This window comes from Staurois parvus, unplaced genomic scaffold (genome assembly GCF_062004578.1).
Source record: "Staurois parvus isolate SC_StPar_1 unplaced genomic scaffold, SC_StPar_1.0 ptg001830l, whole genome shotgun sequence".
NCBI classification, from domain to species: domain Eukaryota; kingdom Metazoa; phylum Chordata; class Amphibia; order Anura; family Ranidae; genus Staurois; species Staurois parvus.
The window spans coordinates 655,507-682,604 of record NW_028319626.1 but is presented as its reverse complement, the minus strand read 5'-3'; the positions used below and the strand labels follow the sequence as shown (position 1 = coordinate 682,604).

The window sequence follows — 27,098 nt, the reverse complement described above, 5'->3', positions numbered from 1 at the left end:
CATTCTCAGCCAGGGTTCAGTGGAATCCTAGGGTTCCTCCAAAGGTTGCTAGGAATCCTTGGAGTTGTGGCGGATTAACCTCCCATCTGATGGTGCCTACATAGTTTTGGGGCCAACACCACTTGGCAGAGCTAGCAGTATGAAACCAGTGACCTGTCCAACTCTTAAACGGCATGGAAGAATCCCATAAATATTGAGGATCAAGTCCAGAACTCGTCAATTTCCAAAATCACCTGAATACATAATTCACCGATTTGTCCAATCTAAGAAGATTCATACAATCCAGGAATGCAGGCAGCTGTGATTCATCATTTTCATGGTCCCATTTGCACAAAATTTGCATGCATCCATTCAAGTGAATTAAACATTTGCATGAATTGCAAGTCACTTGACTCATCACTACCCATAAATGATAAGTATGTTCTCACTAGAAAGGGTGCCGATGCGACTTCCACAGCCATTAACATCAGTATGCAATAGCAGCCACTTTATTCCTCTGGCCGCCCCAAATTTCCTTTGGGGAATATGGTGCATCTTGACGAATGGGGAAAATGGCTGTCTACAAAGTCTATGAATGTATCCGTACAGCATCTATTTTTCTCAACCCAAAACAGCAGTGTTTTTGGAAATGTCCATGCATTTCTACATCACCAAGACATCAGCCTATATTTTACCAATCTTTTGAACTGCTATAACCAATAACCTGCCCTATGCTGGGAGCCATTTTTTTCTTCTTTTTATCAGTAAGAACAAGGAAGGCGATTGCACTCTTGTTAAACTGGTTATGACTTCACAGTGTTCCATTACAGAACTGCGTTCCTGTTTCTCACCTAGAAACACAAAATAAACAGAAGGAACACACTGCACCGCTTGCCCAAAAAATAAAAATTCCAAAATTTCTCTTCTGCACGAGAGCATAAAACTCCTGCAGGGAGCGTGGGACCAGACAGGAGCTCTGTGCTGAAATCCCCTACCCAAGATTCCTCATAGCCGACAATCAGAACCAGTCATTGGGCATGAGATACCAACAGATGTCATCTATTACTACAACGCTCCCAGGCACAGCAAGGATGAAAGCAACAGGCAGTCACCCAGCACATCCAATCAGAATCCATCTTACACCAATAGGACTACAAAATCCTAAATCTTGCTGGGTTGCTATTGGTTGCTGTTATACATCCCTGATTGCAGAAAAAAAGTCCACTAATAACTTAAAATGTATATAAACTTTAACAACTAACTTATTTCATTTACTCCATTTTGTTCTGTTAAGCATTTTGTTATATCTGTGCAAGAATTCCAAAAAATGTCTGTTGATCCTGCCAGAAATGTGATGAGATGTGCTCTCTGCTGACTGTTATCAGGTATTACTGTTCCCAGCTCTCTCCGACTACAGAAGACCTCATTTCTAGGTTATGGAGACGAGGAGGGAGGCATTTCTCTAGTCCTGGTGACAACGCTGCTCCTCCATAGATGCAGTATGGTAATATTGGTCACCCTAGGACAGCAAGGGTTTTACTGGCAGGATCGCCAGGTGAAAATAAAAGGAAAAAAGGGCCTGAGAAGAAAATGAATGCAGCCACCACCTAAAAGGACCAGAGAGCTCCTTTACATTAATTAGCTGTTCTTGAATTTAGATACACTTTAAGGGAACAGTCTTTTCAATAAGGCTTGATGAAGGCTACAAGGGGCACAAATTTGCTAGGCAGACTGTGGATGTTTTTTTCTAAAGGCCTCTTTCACACGGGCGTTCCGTATGTCAGTTTTTAATCTGTCCGTTTATGGATGAAAAACGGACACCCATGTATTTCTATGGACTAGCGAATGTAAACGGATGATTATCTGTTTACATCCGTTAACATCCACTTTTTTTGTGAACGGAAGAAAACCCCTATATTTTCTTCCGTAAAAAACCTGGAACAGATGAAAAACGGATGTAAACAAACAAAAAAAAAAAACCTGGATGTAAATGGACGCAAAACACTGATTTAAACGGATAAAAAGGGATGTAAACAGATGAAAAAGGGATGTAAACAGATGAAAAAGGGATGTAAACAGATGAAAAAGGGATGTAAACAGATGAAAAAGGGATGTAAACAGATGAAAAAGGGATGTAAACAGATCTATTTTGCCTTTGAAAAAATGTGACTGAACTGATGAAAAAACAGAACGCACGTGTGAAAGGACCCATATGCTGCACTACATTCATGTTTTCCTATTCAATAGGCGGCCATTTAATTTTTGCTGTTCTTTTCTGATGCCTTAAATGCTTCCCCCTCCTGATAAGGAGTAAAGCCCCCCTCCGCAAAGCTGCCAGATGATGCTGCAAGGCCTATATTGTTACTGAATATATTGTGATCTCTATGCCAAAGTGAAATAAGGACATGATTCCTCATCATCACCAACTGCTGCAAGCCATCTTTACTTCTGGTGTAAAAGTCAAGAAACACAAAAAGCCCCTTAAAACATAATGAATGTGGATCATTACCCAGAAGCCACTGCACAGATTCTGATGATCTCTCCTTTAAGATCCATCAAATTAGCATTCATCACCCATATGTGAGTCAGTGTTCATGACACACATCAAAACTCACAAAAATATTCCCCTTACCTACAGCAACCAGAACACAAAAATGACAGCTGAGGATGACAGCAAGAACAATACAAAGACATAACATAGACTTCAAAGCAGTACAGTACAAAGAAAGATGCATAGCAATGAAACCTATGGCATGTGTAAAGCAACTGATCATTTCAAAATAACTACTAATCCCAGTGAGCCCAGTGTTTGCTGGCTCTTGTAGTTCTTCAGCAGCTTGCAGTATAGGGGGTCATCTAGTCAATAAGGATACTGACTGATCTAGTGATAAGCTGTTGCAACCAACCAGCTAGCGCAGGGGCAGACTGACCATTTGGAAACTCGGGCACTGCCCGAGGGCCTGGGGTCAGTAGGGGGCCCCATGAGATGCCCCTGGTATCTTTTTCATAGGCTTTTTTGTTTGGGCAAGGACACAGGGGCCCCATGATCTCCTATTGCTTGGGGGCCCCATGAGTTGTCAGTCCGCCCCTGAGCTAGTGCCATTTGGAGTTAGGCTAAAGAATGACAATTTCTGATTGGCTGATTAGGTTAGTCTGGCTGAAAAAAAAAAAGAAAAAAGTCCATTCAGTTCAACCATAAAAAGTTCCATAAAAAGATTTAAAGTAACTTAAAAGGCCAACGCTTCTAATACAAATGTGAACTCTTTGTTACTGTGACAATAGGTGGAGAAACTCTATAGCAAGAATAGGGAAAAAATAAAGAGCTAAAAAGCGCTGGCTTCGTCATAACCCTACTTTCCAAATGACAGATGGGGCAATTGGATGCTCTCCAACCTGGACCCCATACATCTCCAGACCTTCCTTGTTCCCTCCGCAAAGTCAGTCCTATTTATCTAGCTAAAGGTGAGCAAAATGCCAGCCAGGTTCAGAAAAGGCGACTCAATAGCGCCGGTGCCAGCTGAAAATGGGCTTTTTCTCTGGCGGGCAGCCCGTTCATTAAAAGCAACAGGAGTGCCAAAAAGGAGATTTAACAAGTTCATTGCGGACAAAAAAAAAAAAAAAAAAATAAAAAGCTTTTATCGAGCCACTAGCTCCACATTTCTGATGGCATTCAAAACTCCATACTGCGCATTTTCCATGCTAGAGCATCATATATTCCAGCAGGGATCATAAAAATGACCAAAAACTGCAAGAAATTCATCAAAAAGGGCTTGGGTAATAAGGGAAAGGTCTCAGTTGATCTAAACCAACCAATCCAATGTCACATCAGGAACTGGATTCTGATTTGAAGCTGTCAGACATTAACCCTTGCTTTTCCAAGTGAGCCCAATACTTAAAAAGGGGGGTGAAAAAAAGCACCAATGTCACAAAACCCAGCAACCAGAGTTATAAATACAGATGCAGTTCAAAACACATCAATGAAAAAGATACATAGCATTAAATCAACACTTCTTTGGATCAAGCCAAAATCTTGTAGTCAATTTAAAACACAGTAACTAAAAAAAAAAGGATACATTATATCAAATCGGCACTTCATTAGATCAAGTCAAAACACAAAATAGAAGGAAAGGCTAACTGAAACATTTGTATTCATATACAAAACAAGCCAATGTAGACATATCTTTGAATGATACAAAACCCCCAACAAAAACATAGAACTAACACTCCATCATATTAAACCAAATGACATATCTAAACATAAAACATTTGTATTATAACCAGCAATTGAATATAGACATGTCTATGATATAATACAACACCCCATGCAAAACATAGAATTGATCAATACTCCATATCAGGCTGAATCTTAGATCTGGACTTTTATATTATACCCAGCAATCAATTATATATATATTTATATTATACCCAGCAATCAATTATAGACATTTCTATGACATAATACAAACACCCCAAACCAATACATAGAACTAATCAATACTCCCATCATATCAGTCCAAATCACATATACATTCATCTTTTGTATTGCACCTAGCAATCTAATAAAGACATGTCTAAAATATAATACAACACCAAAAATCTAAATATAGGACTAAATCAATATTCCAACATATCAAGCCAAATCACAGATCTATACATAAATTATTTGAATTATTCCCAGCTATTGAATATACACTCGTTATGTTATAATACAACACCCCATACAAAATATAGAACTAATCAATACTCCATGTTAGGCCGAATCACAGATCTGTACAAACAACTTTTATATTATACCCAGCAATCAATTATAGAGATTTCTATGACATAATACAACACCCCAAACCAAACATAGAACTAATCAATACTCCATCATATCTGGTCAAAAATCACAGATCTATACATACAATTCTGTATTGCACACAGCAATCTAATAAAAGACATATCTATCATATAATACAACACCAAAAAACCAATCCATACTCCATATCAAGCCAAAGCAGATGTAAAAACATAAAACATTTGCATTATACCCAGCAGTCTAATATAGACATGTATATGACATACAACACCCCAAACCAAGCATGGAAATCATCAATACTCCATATCAGGCCAAATCACATACATACAATGATTGTATTGCACATCGCAATTTAACAAAATATATGTCTGTCTGATAGAATACAACAAACACCAAAAACCAAATATACTGTAGAACTAACCAATATCCCATCATATCAAGTCAAATTAGAAATTTAAACATAAAACATTACACCCAGAAGTCTAAAATAGGCATGTCTAACACATAATACAACACATATAATGAATCAATACCCCATCAAACCAGATCATATATTCAAACATACAAATATCCATAGGCATTCTAGGACATAAAACAAAACATAGAATAAAGTCCATCCATCATATCAAGCCAAATCACAGATCTAAACATTTGTAGACATGTTTTAGGACATAATACAACACCCCATACAAAACATATTAATCAATACTCCATATCAAGCCAAAATCATAGGTCCACATAAGCCCCTTGTGTTATACCCAGCAAGTATGGACAGGTCTATAACAACAACACCACCATCAATACTCCATCATATCAAGACAAATTACAAATCAAAAATATTTGTAGACATGTCTATGGCATAATACAACACCCCATACAAAACATAATTAATCAATACTCCATCATATCAAGCCAAATCACAGATCTAAACATCAAACATTTGTAGACAGGTTTAGGACATAATACAACACCCCACACAAAAAAAACCTAATCAATACCTCATCATATCAAGTCAAATCACAGGTCCACATAAGCCACCATAATACAACACCCCATACAAAAAAAAAACAAAAAACATAATTAATCAACACTCCATCATATCAAGCCAAAAATAAAGACAGGTCTATGACATAATATAACACCACCATCAATACTCCATCATATCAAGCCAAAATCACAAATCAAACCATTTATAGACATGTCTATGACATAATACAAAAAAAATATATAAAATTAATAAATACTCCATCATATCAAGTCAAATCACAGGTCCACCTAAGCCACCTGTGTTATACCCAGCAAATATAGGCATGCTTATGACATAATACAACACCCCAAACCATGCATACCCCATCATATCAAGTCAAACCCCTGTCTCTAAACACCAAAGATTTGTATTAAAACAAAAAACCATCTAAAATAAATATGTGTAGGAAATACAAAACTCCCAACAAAACATAAAATGCACCATTAATGCATAAAGATCAAAGTCAAAACTCCCATCTCCAAAACACAGAAGCATCGAATATTATAGGTGTATAAAAGAATAGAAAAGCTCCAAACTCATTCATGAGCTCAAACCAAAGTCACAACGTTTATATCAAATAGGAAACAAATCTAACATTAACATGTGCATTAAAATGTGTCCATAAAATAATACAACCCCCCATAAAAAAAAAATAAAAAAAATAAAAAGTCCATCAGATAAACGTTCTAAATTAAAACAAGATCAAACAAAATAGTAAGACCTAAGCAATACATAAAACACATGACTCAGATCCAATGTAACCAAAAACTCACAGAGAAAATGCATGATGTCCAGAGCTCCCCATGCTAGAAGAGATTGGCTGTGTCCTGGGAGCTGTCAGTGTGACACAGATCAGAAGCAGGGCAGGATACTTTTACTCAAGGAGAGCAAAAAAAAAAAAAAAAACACAAGAAAAAAAAAAAAGTTTGCAGAACTCACCAGAAGTTTTGAGAATATCCATTGGGTATCTGGAGTAGGGAGGTGGGGGGGACTCTGCAAAAGAGAAAATAAAGAAAAAGCCATGAGAAAAAAAAAAAAAAAGGAGAGGGGAAGGAAAAAAAAAAAAGAAGATAGAGACTTGTGATAACAGCGGGCGGCATTCTTTTAGCTAAACTGTTTGTGTAAGCTCTGGGGGTTGGAAGTTGGGGGCAGCGGGCGGCGACTGCCTTGATACTAAGCAGTCTGATAAACAAAAGAGGGACAGCTGGCGCCAGGCTCCCTGCTATCAACTCCTCTGGCTGTCTGATCAGGGATCTGAGTCTGCTGCAAGCCAGCACAGCCTGATAAAACTCAACCAGTTCCACATTTCACAGACACACACTGACCACCCTGCCCTGACACTACAAACACCCCCACTTTCCCAAAACTTGCCTTTTGTTTTTGCATTGCACTCTGCTGCAACTTTGCTTTACAATTTGTTTCTTTACTTTTATTCTATTGCAATGCACTCTGCTGCACCTTTGCTACATTTTATATATATAATATTGTATTGCACTCTGCTGCACCTTTGCTACATTATATATATTATTGTATTGCACTCTGCTGCACCTTTGCTAATATTATATATATATATACATATTATTGTATTACCTTTAAATAATTGTTTCACAATTTTTTTTGCATTGCAGTCTTTTGCAGATAGATATATACACACACACACTTTAATATATATATATATATATATATATATATATATATATATATATACACACACACACACATATATATATATATACACACACACACACATACACTAATTATATATATATATATATATAGTGTGTGTGTATGCATGTATGTGTATATATGTGTGTGTATATATATATATATATATATATAATAAAATACTGTTTTGCACTCTTGTTTGCAATTGTGCTTTACGTTTTTATTTTTGGCTACTATTCCACTCTTTTCTTTTTTTCATTAATATTGTCATTAGTTTTGAATTGCACTCTGATGCAACTTTATACCATTTGCTCTTATTTTGCTTTAAATATTTATTTTTTTTATGTTTTGCATAGCACTCTGCTGCAACTTTGCTTTTATTTATTATCGATTATGTATTTATTTTTTATTAGGTCTTTATTTTTGCATACACACTACAACACACAGATCTATTTATTATGTATTTAATTATTTTATTTATTTATGGGGGGGGGGGGGGTTGCATACACATTGCAAACACAGATCTATTTATCATAAATGTATTTATTTTATTTATGGGGGGGGGGGTGCATACACATTGCAAACACAGATCTATTATAAATGTATTTCATTATTTTATTTATGGGGGGGGGGGTTGCATACACATTGCAAACACAGATCTATTATAAATGTATTTAACTATTTTATTTATGGGGGGGCTTTGCATACACATTGCAAACACAGATCTATCATAAATGTATTTCATTATTTTATTTATGGGGGGGCTTTGCATACACATTGCAAACACAGATCTATCATAAATGTATTTAATTATTTTATTTATGGGGGGGGGCTTTGCATACACATTGCAAACACAGATCTAATATAAATGTATTTAATTATTTTATTTATGGGGTTTTTTTGCATACACATTGCAAACACAGATCTATTATATATTTATGGGTTGTTTTTTTCCATACACAGATCTATTTATTATGTATTTAATTATTTTACTAATTTAAATATGGGGGGGGGGTGCATACACATTGCAAACCCGAATCTGTTTATTATATATTTATGGGGTTTTTTTTTTGTTTGCAGACACAAGATACCTCTTTTCTCATAGCTGTCCCTCCAGCATTAGAGGCAAACTCAAAAAAAAAAAAAAAAAAAAAAAAAAAAAAAACTTTCATACAACCCAACTTCATTGCAGTCTGGAAACAAAACTAGCCAGTTTTAATAGGAGGGCCGGATACACAAAAGGCATTTAATGCAAATATGTCATATGAAAGAAACAGCCGAGTGACAAAGTAAAAACCCAAAGCAAACGAGGACAATGGAGTCATTAACCCTTTGCAGTCTGGCCCTGGTGACACTGATTTGACTCATCTGACAGCAGTGATGAGGTTTGTTTTTTTCTTTTGCAATGAATGTAATTGTCGGGTGATACTAACCTATAATATGTGTTTTTTATTATTGTTGTATTTTATGTCTAGCTAGGAGCCAGCTGTACCCCTGACCAATGGATTTTTTTTTTTAGGCATGTCACCAGCCCTGGCTGGGCTATCACATCTCAGGGCGTCTCAGGAGTTGACAAGAGTCCCTCTAAAAAGTCCTGGGTGACTAGCAAAGGCTTAACACAGTCCTCCTCCAATAAATACCACAGGCTCATAAAACAGGGAAGTTAGCTAATGGGACCTGTAGAGTTAACACATGCCTGTAAAAGCACCATTATATTCTGCTAACAATCTCTAGACATGGAGCAAGATAATCAGAGGGAGACTCAGAGGCTCCAGTACTGCCATTACAGGAACATCTGGGCAACAGTTCACATGTCACTAAACTCCCTTGCCTGCCACCCTAAAGCCAACCCAAGCAATGCCAACAGAGACATGGAGCCATCCTGGCACCTACCCACACAAAGGATCAAGGGGCAAGGGTAACCAGAAAGACAAAGTAACAGAAGACAGTTGGGGGTACACACATATATCACAGCAATAGACCTGGAGTTGGCTTGTAAAGTGCACAGAGAATACAGAATGAGGGATTAACATACAATATTGGGGTACAGTCATTGCAGAACCATTCTAGAGACTGAGAATGGAAAAGACAGACATGGGGTGAAGGTTGCACATATATAACACATTATGGGGGTTCAGTCCATAGAGAACCAGTCTAGAGATAGCTGGAGAACAGTCAGACATGGGGTGAAGGTTGCACATATATAACACATTATGGGGGTACATTCCATAGAAAACCATTCTAGAGATAGATGGGAGTCAGAAATGGGGTGAACTTGGAACAGATATGATGTGGTTATAACACATTATGGGGGTACAGTCCATAGAGAACCAATCTAAAGATAGATGGAGAAGAGACAGAAATGGGGTGAACCTTGAACAGATATAATGTGGTTATAACATATTATAGGGGTACAGTCCATAAAGAACCATCTAGAGACTGGGAATGGAGAAGAGTCAGAGATGGGGTGAAGGTTGCACATAGATAAGGTGGTTAGCGGGGTACAGCAGTCCATAGAGAACCAGTCTAGAGACAGATGGAGAAGAGTCAGACATGGGGTGCACTTTGAACACATATAATGTGGTTATAACATTACAGGGGTACAGTTCATGGAGAACCAATCTAAAGATAGTGGATGGAGAAGACACAGACATGGGGTGAAGAATGTACATATAGAACATATATTATAGGGGTACAGTGTATAGAAAACCTTTCTAGAGATAGAGGATGGAGAAAAGTCAGTCATGGGGTGAAAGCTGCACAAGTAGCACGGTTATAGCACACATTATAGGGGTACAGTCCACAGAGAACTGTTCTAGAGATGGAGGATGGCGAAGAGGCAGACTTGGGGTGATGGTTTAACATAGTGCATTATAGGGGTACAGTCCATACAGAACCATTTTAAAGGATGGAGTACATGGGGTGAACTTTGAACATTTATATAACATGATTAGGAGTTTGGGGCTTCTCTTGGACGCAGAGGATCCTATCCAGGGGGGCTTGGTACACAGTGATGTGTCACTATTGTCATTTAGGGGTTCACAGCACCTCAGGTTCACAAATTACATCAGTATTTGGGGTGCCAAGTGGTCTTTGGGTGGGGGACAGTGGAGATGACACATCTATTATGGAGGTGGGTGATGATTGAACTGTTGTGGCACATATTTTGGGGATATCCAGGGAATAAAGTTGGCAGAGAGTATGTTTGTGGGCACACAGTATTATTTAGGGCTATATAAAACGGGCATTTGGTCATTTTAGGGGTTCACACTGCACAATATAGAGGATATATCTGGATAGGCAGTTCAATATTCAGGGCATAGGAAAGGGGAATTGGCAAATTTCGGGTGCACCTTTTAGGGGTCTAATTGGGGGTACAAGATATATAAAATACTACAGTCTGAGGGCACACATTTTAGGGGTGCATAGACCATACAAGTACAGGTGGTGTATAGAGGACGCCCAGTATATTGTGGGGTATCAGACACATTGAATAGGGGGGCCAGACAGATTGAAATGTTGGGGTGCAGAGTCTACGACAGGACAGGTTGTTTGGGGGGAGCAGACCGACATTAGGTTGCAGTCTATAAAAGGACAGATTATATAAGGTGAAATCAGACACGTTTGGGGTGCAGAATCTATGACAGGACACACTGAGGGAAGCAGACAGATCCAGATGTTGGGGTGCATAGTCTAGGACCCAGGGTACACTGTATAGAGGGAATCCAGCTGTTAAGGTGCACACAAATGTTGGGATGTACAGTCTAGGACAGGACAAACTGTATAGAGGGAGGCAAGCAGACACATCCAAGTATTGGGGTGCAGACATACAAATGTTGGGGTGCACAGCAGGGGAAGGTGACAGGTCCAGGTGTCGGGGTGCACAGTAGGGGGGAGACAAGTCAGAACCAGGTGACGGGATGCTTAGTAGGTGGGATAAGTTGGTTCCAGGTATCGGGGTGCAGACAAATGTCTGGGCGCTCAGTGGGAGTGTGGTAAGCCGGTTCCCAGTGTGGGGGTGCAGACAAATGTCGGGGTGCACAGTAGGAGGGTGGGTATAGGGCGGCTCCAGGTATCGGGCTACAGACAAATGTCGGGGCGCTCAGTAGGGGGGTGGTAAGGTCGATTCCCGATTAAGACAAATGGGGTGCTCAGTAGGGAGGAATAGGTCGGTTCTAGGTATGGGGGTGGTAAGGTCGGTTACCGGTATGTGGGAGCACGGGGGTATAGGTCGGTTCCCAGTATGGGGGTGTTCAGTAGGGGGAGGGGTCGGTATGGGGGTGCAGACAAATGTCGGGGCGCTCAGTGGGGGAGTGGTCGGTTCCGGGGTGCACAGTGGGGTCGGTTCCCGGTATTAGGGTGCAGACAAATGTCGGGGCGCTCAGTGGGGTCGGCTCCAGGTCTGGGGGTGACAGTGGGGGTCGGATCCAGGTCTGGGGGGTGACAGTGGGGGTCGGATCCAGGTCTGGGGGTTCAATTTCCTGTCTGGGGGTGCACAGTGGGGTCGGTTCCAGGTCTGGGGGTGACAGTGGCGGTCGGTTCCAGGTCTGGGGGTTCAGTTCCCTGTCTGGGGGTGCACAGTGGGGTCGGCTCCAGGTCTGGGGGTGCACAGTGGGGGTCGGCTCCAGGTGTGGGGGTGCAGCGGGCACCTTCCCCGGGTCGTACCTAGCTCGCAGAGCCTGCTGAGGTGGTGCGGGTTGCAGCAGAGGGTGTCGGGGTTGTTCTTGGCGTACGAGTCGCAGCAGCTGAGCCTCTTGATGTCGGCGGAGTGGCGGAGGTCGGGCCACCTGAAGACCTTGGCGAGCAGCAGGGGCAGGGAGAAGGGCTGCTGGCAGAGCCGGGAGTCCAGCTTGGCGGCGGGCAGGAGCAGGCAGGGGCTCCGGGCGCCCCCCCGGGACTCCACCGCCTGCAGTAAGCCCTCCAGCTGCCGCTCCTTCAGCCTCTTGAGCACGGAGTGGGTGATCGCCTTCAGTTCGGCGTCGGAGCCGAGAGGAGCCCCGCGGGGCCCCTTGCCGGTCTTGCCCATGCAGCAGCCCCCATGGACCGGCGCCGCTGGCCGGCTCTCCCCCCCGCCTTCCCCGGCTCCTTCCCCCGGCTCTCCGGGGGCTCGGCTCCTCCAGAGTCGCCGGACGAGCACCGATCGTTTGGTCCTGAACATGCGGGACGACAGCAGGGCTTCCCGGCTAAAGAACGTGCATGACGCCCGCAAATCATGAAGGAGCCTGGATCCGAGGCCGGCCAGAGACAAGCAGCAGCAGCCCGGCGGGCACCGGGGGTCCGACAAGCCAAGGCGCCCTGGAACATGCGCCAGTCTTTATGGGGAGAGGGGATCCCGGGCACCAGCGGGGGGCTACAGATCCGATCAGATCGGCCGACGGCGGCACCGCATGCCAGGACTGCGATCACACAACTCCCGACACCAGCGAGAAGGACTAGAACTGCACCATCCGACACCGGGCTACACCATCCGGCGCACGATGCCAGGACACTGGGGGGCGCAGGCCGAGGACAAGGAAGATAATAAAGGAGGATAATATCCGGGGAGCCCGCAGCGTCCTCTTCTCCTTCTGCTTTAATCCACAAGAATCTTCATCCGGCTGTCCGGGAGGAGAAGAGCAGAAAAATAAAGCGGCTCTGCAACCTCCCTCCTCCCCCCCCTCCCTGACCGGCGGGCGGACCGTCTGCTGTGATATGGAAATAGGGGGGCGGGGTTGACAGGCACGGGGGCGGGGACTGCGAGGCGCTACACACTGTCACTACTTCACCTGACTGTCACTTGGCTTCCTGTCTGTGTCACCATGTGTCTCCTCATTGCTGCGACTGGGTCGCTCCATATCCCCCCCCCCTATATATCACTCCATGCCCCCCCTATATATCACTCCATGCCCCCCCTATATATCACTCCATTACCCCCCCCTGTATATATCATTCTATGTTCCCTGTATATATCACTCCATGCCCCCCCTGTATATATCATTCCATGTTCCCTGTATATATCACTCCATGCCCCCCCTGTATATATCACTCCATGCCCCCCCTGTATATATCACTCCATGCCCCCCCTGTATATATCATTCCATGTTCCCTGTATATATCATGCTATGCGCCCCCTATATATCACTCCATGCCCTCCTGTATATATCACTCCATGCCCCCCTGTATATATCACTCCATTACCCCCCCCTGTATATATCATTCCATGTTCCCTGTATATATCACTCCATGCCCCCCCTGTATATATCACTCCATGTTCCCTGTATATATCATTCCATGTTCCCTGTATATATCACTCCATGCCCCCCCTGTATATATCATTCCATGTTCCCTGTATATATCATTCCATGTTCCCTGTATATATCATGCTATGCGCCCCCTATATATCACTCCATGCCCCCCTGTATATATCACTCCATGCCCCCCTGTATATATCACTCCATGCCCCCCTGTATATATCACTCCATGCCCCCCTATATATCATTCCATGCCCCCCCTATATATCATTTTATGCCCCCCCCCTGTATATATAATTTTATGCCCCCCCCCCCCCCCCCCGTGTTATCACCCCCCCCCCCCCCCCCCCCCCCATGTCATTACATGTCCTCTGCCCTGACTGTATGACAATGTATCTCATTACTCTGCCAGTATCATTGTAAGTCCTTATTACCCTGCCGGTGCCACCATTGTCCTTCCCCTTCTCTGCCATTATATATGTCCCTATCCTGTCTGTGTCACTATGGATCGCTTTACTATGACCGTGTCACTCTATGTCCCCTGTCCTGACTGTCACGATCATTATATTTGTAACTTATCCTGAGTGTGTCACAATGTATAACTTTGCTCTGTTATTATATGTCCTTACTCTGCCTGTGTCACCTCATCTCCTAACCTTGATTGTGTCCTTCCCTTGTCTGTGTCCATATATATGTCCCTTCCCCTGTCTGTCATTATATATGTCCTTCCCCTGTCTGTGTCATTATATATGTCCTTCCCCTGTCTGTGTCCTTATATATGTCCTTCCCCTGTCTGTCATTATATATGTCCCTTCCCCTGTCTGTGTCCTTACATACTGTATGTGTCTTCCCCTGTCTGTCATTATATATGTCCTTCCCCTGTCTGTCATTATATATGTCCTTCCCCTGTCTGTGTCCTTATATATGTCCTTCCCGTGTCTGTGTCATTATATATGTCCCTTCCCATGTCTGTGTCATTATATATGTCCTTCCCCTGTTTGTGTCATTATATATGTCCTTCCCCTGTCTGTCATTATATATGTCCTTCCCCTGTCTGTCATTATATATGTCCCTTCCCCTGTCTGTGTCATTATATATGTCCTTCCCCTGTCTGTCATTATATATGTCCTTCCCCTGTCTGTCATTATATATGTCCCTTCCCCTGTCTGTGTCCTTATATATGTCCTTCCCGTGTCTGTGTCATTATATATGTCCCTTCCCATGTCTGTGTCATTATATATGTCCTTCCCCTGTCTGTCATTATATATGTCCCTTCCCCTGTCTGTGTCATTATATATGTCCTTCCCCTGTCTGTGTCATTATATATGTCCTTCCCCTGTCTGTGTCATTATATATGTCCTTCCCCTGTCTGTGTCATTATATATGTCCCTTCCCCTGTCTGTGTCATTATATATGTCCCTTCCCCTGTCTGTCATTATATATGTCCCTTCCCCTGTCTGTGTCATTATATATGTCCCTTCCCATGTCTGTGTCATTATATATGTCCTTCCCCTATTTGTGTCATTATATATGTCCCTTCCCCTGTCTGTGTCCTTACATACTGTATGTCCCTTCCCCTGTCTGTGTCATTATATATGTCCCTTCCCCGTCTGTGTCATTATATATGTCCTTCCCCTGTCTGTGTCCTTACATACTGTATGTCCCTTCCCCTGTCTGTGTCATTATATATGTCCCTTCCCCTGTCTGTGTCATTATATATGTCCTTCCCCTGACTATGTCGCTATGTGACCCTTTTACTCTACCTTTGTCCCAGTGTAGTGTATGGCCCTTCCCCTGTCTGTGTCACCTTTTATCCCCTATATATGACTTACTATATACAGGTATGTCCCTTCCCCTGTCTGAATCGCTCCATGTCCTTCCCCTGACTGTGACACAATGTATCCCTTTCCTCTGCTTGTATTACACTGCATGTCCTTACTCTGTGGCACTGGATGTCCCTGTGCCCTGTCTGTGCCACCCTTGCTCTGCCCTTGTAAGTCTCTCTTCTGTCTGATATTGCCCCATGTGTCAGTTTGTACCTTTCTTCTGTGTATACCAGCCGACTCTGCCACACATGCCAGTCATTGTCTCTGTAGTGTGTACTGTATACCAGCCAGCTCTGCCACTATATGACCTCCTCCTGTCTATGCTTTACCAACATTGCACTCCATGACATTTCTTCTTCCAGACTAGCTTGTCTTCCTCCTGTGCCAGGCTATGCCAGCAACATGCGCCAGGGTAAGCCGAGTCCTGTATACTTGCCCGGGCCAGGCTATGCCTCCAGCATGCGCCAGGGTAAGCCGAGTCCTGTATACTTGCCCGGGCCAGGCTATGCCTCCAGCATGCGCCAGGGTAAGCCGAGTCCTGTATACTTGCCTGGGCCAGGCTATGCCAGCAGCATGCGCCAGGGTAAGCCGAGTCCTGTATACTTGCCTGGGCCAGGCTATGCCCTGTATCCAGCAGCCTTGTCATTATCACATGTGACTGGTAAAGGCATTGTGTGTTTGCCATCCCATGCCTCTATACCCCCTTGCCTGACTGTCTCTAATAAAGAACTTCATTACATTTGTGTACTGGTATGCCTGCTTGTCTGTGCCAGGCTATACCCTTCCCCCACACTATACCAGCATGCCTGCTTATCTGTGCCAGGCTATACCCTTCCCCCACACTATACCAGCATGCCTGCTTATCTGTGCCAGTCTATACCCTTCCCCCACAATATACCAGCATGCCTGCTTATCTGTGCCAGGCTATACCCTTCCCCCACACTATACCAGCATGCCTGCTTATCTGTGCCAAGCCTTACACTTCCCCCACTTTATACCAGCAGGCCTGCTTATCTGTGCCAGGCTATACCCTTCCCCCACACTATACCAGCATGCCTGCTTATCTGTGCCAGGCTATACCCTTCCCCCACACTATACCAGCATGCCTGCTTATCTGTGCCAAGCCTTACACTTCCCCCACTTTATACCAGCAGGCCTATGTGTGCCAGGCTATGAACTGCCATCTTTCTGTACCTGCCTATTCATGCCAGCCTCTCTATAGGTTCTCTATTACTATATGTCTCAGTCTTTCCCTTTCTTTGATGTCTGTGCCAGTCACCATGCCCCTTGTATCATATGGCCCACCTCTATGGTCTGCCTTGGCTGCAGCAGCCCCTCTCCAGGCTTTGCCCACTCTGCCAGTCTTCATACCAGCCTACATTTCTTGTCTCTGGCAGGATGCTTGCTCTGCTCAGTGTCTCTGGCTGCTCTCTGTGACTTCCCCAACTGTCTCTGTGTCCTCACAATGACTGTCTCTTTGTTTGCCACTCTGTGTTTATAGCATGACCCTACAGGAGAGACTGCACTCAGTCTGCACTCTTCCCAGGCACTCTCATGTCAGCCAATTCATCAATGTTCTCCCCTGCCTCCCCTGTGTAGTCTCTCTCTATCCCCTGTGTAGTCTCTCTCTCCTCTCCCCTGTGTAGTCTCTCTCTATCCCCTGTGTAGTCTCTCTCTCCTCTCCCCTGTGTAGTCTCTCTCTTCTCTCCCCTGTGTAGTCTCTCTTCTCTCCCCTGTGTAGTCTCTCTCTTCTCTCCCCTGTGTAGTCTCTCTTTCTCCCCTGTGTAGTCTCTCTCTATCCCCTGTGTAGTCTCTCTCTCTCTCTCTCTTCTCTCCCCTGTGTAGTCTCTCTCTCTCTCCACTGTGTAGTCTCTCTCTCTCTTCTCTCCCCTGTGTAGCCTCTCTCTCTCTGCCCTGTGTAGTCTCTCTCCCCGGTGTAGTCTCTCTCTCTTCTCTCCCCTGTGTAGTCTCTCTCTCCTCTCCCCTGTGTAGTCTCTCTCTCCCCTGTGTAGTCTCTCCTATCCCCTGTGTAGTCTCTCTCTCCCCTGTGTAGTCTCTCTCTCTTCTCTCCCCTGTGTAGTCTCTCTCTCTTCTCTCCCCTGTGTAGTCTATTTCTCCCCTGTGTAGTCTCTCTCTCTCTCCCCTATGTAGTCTCCCTCTCCCCTGTGTAGTCTCTCTCTCTCCCCTGTGTAGTCTCTCTCTCCCCTGTGTAGTCTCTCTCTTCTCTCTCCTGTGTAGTCTCTCTCTCCCGTGTAGTCTCTCTCTTCTCTCCCCTGTGTAGTCTCTCTCTCCCCTGTGTAGTCTCTCTCTCTCCCCTGTGTAGTCTCTCTCTTCTCTCTCCTGTGTAGTCTCTCTCTTCTCTCTCCTGTGTAGTCTCTCTCTCTCCCCTGTGTAGTCTCTCTCTCCCCTGTGTAGTCTCTCTCTCTCCCCTGTGTAGTCTCTCTCTCCCCTGTGTAGTCTCTCTCTTCTCTCTCCTGTGTAGTCTCTCTCTCCCCTGTGTAGTCTCTCTCTCTCTCCCCTATGTAGTCTCCCTCTCCCCTGTGTAGTCTCTCTCTCTCCCCTGTGTAGTCTCTCTCTCTCCTGTGTAGTCTCTCTCTCCCCTGTGTAGTCTCTCTCTCTCTCCCCTATGTAGTCTCCCTCTCCCCTGTGTAGTCTCCCTCTCCCCTGTGTAGTCTCTCTCTCTCCCCTGTGTAGTCTCTCTCTCCCCTGTGTAGTCTCTCTCTCCCCTGTGTAGTCTCTCTCTTCTCTCCCCTGTGTAGTCTCTCTCTCCCCTGTGTAGTCTCTCTCTTCTCTCCCCTGTGTAGTCTCTCTCTCTCCCCTGTGTAGTCTCTCTCTCTCTCTCCCCTGTGTAGTCTCTCTCTCTCTCCCCCCTGACCTGCCTCTCACCCCATCCCCGGAGCTGTCCCTCTCAGTCTCTCAGCCCCCTCCCCTCTCTCAGGCTGTCTCTCCCCCTCCCCCGGGCTGTCTCCTCCCCTCTCCCGGGTGTCTCTCTCTGTCCCTCCCCTCCTCCCTCCAGTGTGCAGTGGCGCGCCCCGTCACGTGGCTGTCTAGACACTCTGTCGCTTTAAAAAAAAAAAAAAGTGATTGTGTGTTCACAGGGCTCAGGTTACTAAAAGCTCTTTTATGTCACATATATGATCAGAGCGACCTATGGAGGCCGGGGCACCGACACACCAACCCACTGACTGCAACCTACTGACTTCTATATACTGACTGCTGTATACTGACTACAATCCACTGACTGCTGCGATATACTGACTACAACCTACTGACTTCTATATACTGACTACAACCTACCGACTGCTGCGATATACTGACTACAACCTACTGACTTCTATATACTGACTGCTGTATCCTGACTACAATCCACTGACTGCTGTATACTTACTACAATCCACTGACTGCTATATACTGAATACAATCTACTCACTGCTGTATCCTGACTACAATCCACTGACTGCTACTATATACTGACTACAATCCACTGACTGCTACTATATACTGACTACAATCTACTGACTGCTATATACTCACTGCTGTATCCTGACTACAATCCACTGACTGCTATTATATACTGACTACAATCTACTGACTACTATATACTCACTGTTGTATACTAACTGCTATATACTGACTACAATCTACTCACTTCTATATACCGACTGCTGTATACTTCTATATACTCACTGCTGTATACTGACTGCTATATACTGACTACGATCTACTGACTGCTGTATACTGGCCACAGTCTATTGCTTTCCATATACTGACTACAATCTACTGACTTCTATATACTGACTACAATCTATGGACTGCTGTATACTGACTGCTATATACTGACTACAATCTACTGACTTCTCTATACTGACTACAATCTACTGACATCTATATACTGACTACAATCTACTGATGTCTATATACTGACTGCTGTATACTGACTACAATCTACTGATGTCTACATACTGACTGCAATCTATTGACTTCTATATACTGACTACAATGTACTGACTTCTTTATACTGACTGCTGTATACGGACTTCTATATACTCACTGCTGTATACTGACTAAAATCCACTGACTTCTATATACTCACTGCTATAAATTGAGTTCTATATACCCACTGCTATATACTGACTACAATGTACTGACTTCTATATGCTCACTGCTATATACTGACTACAATCTACTGACTGCTATATACTGACTGTGATGTACTGACTTCTATATACTGACTACAATGTAGTGACTGTGATATATATACTGACTGTGATGTACTGACCATATCTGATTAAAGATATGGCGAGTAATTGACAGACACAATGTTGCACCACATCCCTATACAGGTTTATGTAGTTGAAGAGAGGTTGTGGGATTTTATAGGTGCACAATAACTAGAAAATAATTTTCTAAACTTTTCACAATTTATTGATATTAAAATTACAGTTAAAGTAAAACCAATTACAGCAAACGTCACAATCACAAGACGCTTGACTGTTTATTGTAGTGTACAGATGATACTTCCCAACATGTTTCGCCCAACTTGGGCTTCTTCAGGGGGGAAAAAAAGGGTATCCGCAATACAGTCTAGAATTAAATTAAAGAATACAAAATCAAAAATATTTTTTTACACACACAATATTTGAATATATATCAATACAGTACATACACGTATACTCAAAAGCAAAACAATTTGACCCCCTGCTCACCCCTTAGGACTCCAATTTCTATATTGCTCTTGGAACGAGGAAAAACGTGTGTTGAATAGGGGACTCAAGCATCCATGTGGTTACAGAAGGTGCACAGAGGACCGAATTCTACCCAAACATGCCAAAATATTCATAAATCTACACAAATCTACACAAGGACAAAAGATCACCAAAATTGGTCAGTTACAAAAAAAGGGGGAATTAGAGGTAGATGGTCACACCTGGGTGTCAAGGGACTGTCTTGCTAGCATAGGTTCAGTACTACTGAAAAACACAACAAATACTAATGAACCGGTCTGAATATTATCAGTTGGAAAAATATAGAAATTGGAATCCTAAGTCGGGCGAAACATGTTGGGAAGTATCATCTGTACACCGCAATAAACAGTCAAGCGTATTGTGATTGTGACATTTGGTGTAATTGGTTTTTACTTTCAATGGAATTTTAATGATATCAAAAAATTGTGAAAAATTTAGAAAATTATTTTCTAGTTATTGTTGTGCACCTATAAAATCCCACATATACTGACTGCAATGTACTGACTGCTATATACTGACTGCAATGTATTTATTCTAATATATACTGACTGCAATGTATTGACCATAATGTACTGACTCCTATATACTCACACAATGTACTGACCCTAATGTACTGACGGCTATATACTGACTGCAATGTACTGACTGCTATATACTCACTGCAATGTACTAAGTGTAATGTACTGACTCCTATATACTCACTACAATGTACTGACCGTAATGTACTGACTCCTATATACTCACTACAATGTACTGACCGTAATATACTGACTCCTATATACTCACTACAATGTACTGACCGTAATGTACTGACTGCTATATATTGACTGCAATGTACTGACTGTAATGTACTGACTCCTATATACTCACTACAATGTACTGACTGTAATATACTGACTCCTATATACTCACTGCAATGTACTGACTGCTATATACTGACTGCAATGTACTGACTGTAATGTACTGACATTAATGTATTTACTGTAATATATACTGACTGCAATGTATTGACCATAATGTACTGACTCCTATATACTCACTGCAATGTACTGACCGTAATGTACTGACGGCTATATACTGACTGCAATGTACTGACTGCTATATACTCACTGCAATGTACTAAGCATAATGTACTGACTCCTATATACTCACTACAATGTACTGACTGTAATGTACTGACTCCTATATACTCACTACAATGTACTATCCGTAATGTACTGACTCCTATATACTCACTACAATGTACTGACCATAATGTACTGACTCCTATATACTCACTACAATGTACTGACCATAATGTACTGACTCCTATATACTCACTACAATGTACTGACCATAATGTACTGACTCCTATATACTCACTACAATGTACTGACTGTAATATACTGACTCCTATATACTCACTGCAATGTACTAACCATAATGTACTGACTCCTATATACTCACTACAATGTACTGACTGTAATATACTGACTCCTATATACTCACTGCAATGTACTGACCGTAATGTACTGACGGCTATATACTGACTGCAATGTACTGACTGCTATATACTCACTGCAATGTACTAAGCATAATGTACTGACTCCTATATACTCACTATAATGTACTGACCGTAATGTACTGACTCCTATATACTCACTACAATGTACTAACCGTAATGTACTGACTCCTATATACTCACTACAATGTACTGACCGTAATGTACTGACTGCTATATACTGACAGTAATATACTGATTGTAATATACTGACTGCAATGTATTGACTGTAAAGTACTGATTGCAATCTACTAACTGTATTATATACTGACTGTAATATATTGACTGCTATGCTATAGATGATCAGAGCAGACTAATGGAGGCCGGGACACCAACAGAACAATATACTGACTGATATATATGATTAGAGACCTATGCAGGCCAGGACACAGAGAGAGCAACATACCGACTGCAATGTACTGACTGTAAGATATACTGTCAGCAATATACCGACTGCTATATACCGATATATATGATCAGAGATCTATGAAAGCCAGGACACTGAGAGACTGCAATATACTGACATATATGATCAGAGAGACCTATAGAAGTTGGGGCACCGCCTGCAAAATACTGACTGTAAGATAATGACTACAATATTCTGATATACACTATATTGCCCCAAATATTGGTCGGCCGGCCTTTACACGCACATGACCTTTAATGGCCCCCCAGTCTTAGTCTGTAGGGTTCAATATTGAGTTGGCCCCGCCCTTTGCAGCTATAACAGCTTCAACTCTTCTGGGAAGACCATCCACAAGATTTAGGAGGGTGTCTATGGGAAGGTTTGACCTGATCTGTCATACCCTGAGCCTATGCTACATTGTAACTCTGATCTGTCATACTGTGCCTATGCTACATTGTAACTCTGATCTAAAATACACTTACCCTATGCTACATTGTAACTCTGATATGTCATACATGTGTCATATGATACATTGTAACTCTGATCTCTTATACTGTACCTATGATACATAGTAACTCTGGTCTATAATACACTTATCTTATGCTATATTGTAACTCTGATCTATAATACACTCACCATATGCTACATTGTAACTCTGATCTGTCATACTGTTCCTATGCTACATTGTAAGTCAGATTTGTCGTACACTGAGCTTACACCACATTTTTAACTCTGATCTGTCCTACATGTGTCCTATGCTACATTGTAACTCTGATCTGTCATACATGTGTCCTATGTTACATTGTAACTGTGATCTGTCATACAAGTGTTAATACTGTTGTCTTGCATTATTGTGCACCAAGATGCGTTGTGTACTGTGGTGCCATGAACTCTGAACGGCACCCCAACAGAACAGCGCGCAGCAATGCTGTCCCATATGAACAGTGTATGCACCTGCTTTGGTGCCTTAGGCAGCCTTCATTTGAATCAATGGCCTGCCTTAATGCAATGCACTGTAACATATGTTGTATGACACATTCATGCAGCCCTGAGATCTACGTGTGCCGTAATCTTTTGTCTTCTATTCTAAATTGATATGTTTGTTATTTTGAAAAACCAAAGGAAAAGCAGTAGTAAAAAAAGAACCCTTGTGGAAATCCATCCACGATTGAATTCCCAGGGCGCATTCACATTTGTGTGTTGCAGCAATCCTCATTACCATGCGATAGCACATGGTGCCGGCTCTGTGTGGTGCATTGCCATGCCATTCGTTTATTGTGATTGCCCCTGGAGTGCAATGCACCACAGTGCGCAGTCTGTGGATTGAGGTGCACAGCATTGCTTAAAAAAGGTCAACAATGTTTTTCGATCCCTTGTGGTGCGTTTATAGCCTAGTTACCCCGACTGGACTACCTTAATGCAAAGCATGCGATGCATGTTAACCAATTGCATTATTGCGCTGCTACAAATCACTATAATGTGAACGCAGCGCGAGTGGTGCGTTTTACTGGGGGCATGTCCATTGCTTGCATACTTTGTGATAATCTCTCTTTCAGAAGGTGTGAAGTTGTTTCTAAACACCAGTATATGGACAGCACAGTGGCTAAATGGTTAGCACTTCCTCCTGGCAGTACTAGGGCTGTTGGTTCGAATCCCAACCACGGTACCACCTGCCTGCGGTTTGCATGTTCTCCCTGTGCCTGCGTGGGTTTCCTCCGGGTACTCTGGTTTCCTCCCACACTCCAAAGACATGCTGGTAGGTTAATTGTCTCCTGTGTAAATTGTCCCTAGTATGTGTATGTATGAATGTGAGTTAGGGACCTTAGATTGTACACCCCTTGAGGGTTAGGGACTGATGTGAATGTACAATATACATTTAAAGTGCTGCGTAAACTGACAGCGCTATATAAGTACCTGAAATAAATAAATATTCTCTGGGGGGTGGTGACTATTTGGGTGGATTTCAGTGGCATCTGCCTTCCCCACCTCGCCTCTTCCCACTCCATTCATGTCTGGCTTAATATCCCTGGTAATGCAGCCTGTGGGAGATATTGTCTGTTCCTCTCTCTGAGTAACACATGTTTATATGTTTAGCGCTTTGTGGTGTAATTCATTCTGAATGCCAACCCAACACACAAAGACAAAACAGCAGCAATGCACTGCGCCACAATACATGGTAATGCAATATCCTGCGTTGTGGTGTGGTGCGTCGAAAAAAATGGCACATGTCCTTTATTTGGTTCATGTGCATTGGCAGCTCAAGAGTGAATGGGTCTCAAGGCCAGAGAACTGGGTAGCAAAGGGATTTGGGTTCACAAGAGAGAACCGTACTATCTAAAAGCCTCCTTATGCTCCTTCATTGATGAGTTTACTGGATCTTTCCACTCAAAACTAATGTTTTGGTGATGCCGAAGATCTCTGTGCTGAGTTCCCGGGTCTGTACACGTGCTGTGTCCATTATGAGGGGTTCCCACCATCCCTGTGCTGAGTTTCCGGGTCTGTACACGCGCTGTGTCCATTATGAGGGGTTCCCGCCATCCCTGTGCTGAGTTCCCAGATCTGTACACCTGCTGTGTCCATTATGAGGGGTTCCTGCCATCCCTGTGCTGAGTTCCAGGGTGTGTACACGCGCTGTGTCCTTTATGAGGGGTTCCCACCATCCCTGTGCTGAGTTCCAGGGTGTGTACACACGCTGTGTCCATTATGAGGGGTTCCCACCATCCCTGTGCTGAGTTCCCGGGTCTGTACACATGTTATGCCCATTATGAGGGGTTCCTGCCATCCCTGTGCTGAGTTCCTGGGTCTGTACACCCGCTGTGCCCATTATGAGGGGTTCCCGCCGTCCCTGTGCTGAGTTCCCGGGTCTGTACACCCACTGTGCCCATTATGAGGGGTTCCCACCATCCCTGTGCTGAGTTCCTGGGTCTGTACACCCGCTGTGCCCATTATGAGGGGTTCCCACCATCCCTGTGCTGAGTTCCTGGATCTGTACACCCACTGTGAGCATTATGTTGGGTCCTTACCATCCCTACAATAAGTTACCCAGTCTGCACACCTGCTTGGCCCATTATGAGGGGCTCCCACCATCCCTGTGCTGATTCCCCAGGTCTGTCCACCTGCTGTGCCCATTAGGAAGGGTTCCCACCATTCTTGTTGGATCTACTATGGGGGCTCTCAAAATTTATTGAGTTAGGAATTGCAGAACATCGGGGTGCCGTGACAATGTTCCATAGCTTACGCATGTATTTGCAAATCTGTGCTAACTAAACCCCTTTTTTTAACGACTACTGTTAGACAGGTTAATTCGGTTTGTTTGCAGACTGGTTGGTAAGTGAGCTGGGAATTTTTCTCTTTTGTTTGACATGCGTCACCCTTCCATGGTCTCCTGGCTGTGAAGGCCAGTTATAGACCGGGGCAGCTGCCATTTTTTGTACTGTTCAACCATCACTGCAGCCCTCCAGAGGGGTGGACTGACAACTCATGGGGCCCCCGGGCAATTGGGGATCATGGGGCCCCTGTGTCCTTGCCCAAACTCAAAAAATCCTATGAAAAAGGTACCAGGGGCATCTCATGGGGCCCCCTACTGACCCCGGGCCCTCGGGCAGTGCCCGAGTTTCCAAATGGTCAGTCCGCCCCTGGCCCTCCATCAATCTGGGCTTTATGACACAGTGGTTAGACGGAAGCCTCTCCTCAGTGCAAAACACATGAAAACCTGCTTGGAGTTTGCAAAAAAGCAACTGAAGGACTGTGAGGAACAAGATTCTCTGGTCTGAAGAAATCAATGTTGAAATGTTTGGCCTCAATTCTAAAAGTTATATCTGAAGGAAACCAAGCACTGCTCATCATCTGCCCAGTACCATCCTAACAGTGAAGCATGGTGGTGGCAGCATCATGCTGTGGGGGTGTTTTTCAGCAGCAGGGATTGGGAGACTGGTCAGGGTTGAGGGAAAGCTGAATGGAGCAAAGTACAGAGAGGTACAAAGTACAGTCCTCATTGAAAACCTGTTCCACAGCACTCAGGACCACAGACTGGGCTGAAGGTTAATCTTCTAACATGACAATGATCCTAAGCACACAGCCAAGACAATACAGGAGTGGCTTAGGGACAACTCTGTGAATGTCCTACAGTGTCCCAGCCAGAGCCCTGACTTGAACCCTGTTGAACATCAGAGGGACCTAAAAATGGCTGTCCACCGATGGTCCCCATCCAACCTGACTGAGCTTGAGAGGAGTTGCAGAAAAGAATGGCAGAAAATCCCCTGATCCAGGTGTGCCAAGTTTCTTGCATCATACCCAAAAAGACTGGAGGCTGTGATTGCTGCCAAAGGTCCTTCAACAAAATACTGAGTAAAGGGTCTGCATACCTAAGTATGTGTAGGTGATAGTTCAGTTTCTTTCTTTTTAATAAATTCACAGATATTTGTAAAATTATTTTTTCACTTCGTCATTATGGAGTGTAGATTAAGGAGAAAAAAAAAGAATTTAAACAACTGTAGTATCAGGCTGCAACAAAACAACATTGAAAAAAGTGAAGGGGGTCTGAATACTTTATGAATGCACTGTATGCCAAGGGACCCTTTGCCTACTATAGACCACCTGTATGCAAAATATTTGGTGAATGGACTCTTTACCATTTATTAAGAAAGATTGTCACACCGGCCTACTAATGTCTTCACATGGCCCCGAGCATTATCCATAGGGCCCGACACTAGTCATAGAACCCTCCTGCCCCTTTGCCGGTCTGGTCTTTGGGGGGGATGTTGCTGTCTGATGACCTGTCAGCCCCCATGTCTGTCTTTATTGGCCCCTGTGCACCCAGCTGCAGAGCTTCCAGCCAGCTCACAGGGGCCAAGGAAGACAATGGGGTCGGCCTGATTTGCAT

General features: G+C 43.6%; 1 protein-coding gene across 2 annotated transcripts in view; it reads right to left on the bottom strand.

Moving 5' to 3' along the window:
- Window positions 1-13,096, bottom strand: part of SMAD7 (SMAD family member 7) — a 56,136-nt gene extending 43,040 nt beyond the window's left edge. Inside the window, exons 1-2 of one of the 2 annotated variants that reach the window (XM_089664078.1) lie at window positions 12,135-13,096; window positions 6,744-6,797 (exon numbers count right to left, since the gene is read on the bottom strand). In XM_089664078.1, the coding sequence (XP_089520204.1) occupies window positions 6,744-6,797; window positions 12,135-12,627 (547 nt within the window). In that variant the 5' untranslated portion in view covers window positions 12,628-13,096. Of the gene's footprint in view, window positions 1-6,577; window positions 6,655-6,743; window positions 6,798-12,134 lie in introns of those variants that run through there. The other variant, XM_089664079.1, reaches the window with a different exon arrangement.
- Between the last annotated feature and the right edge of the window lie 14,002 nt (window positions 13,097-27,098).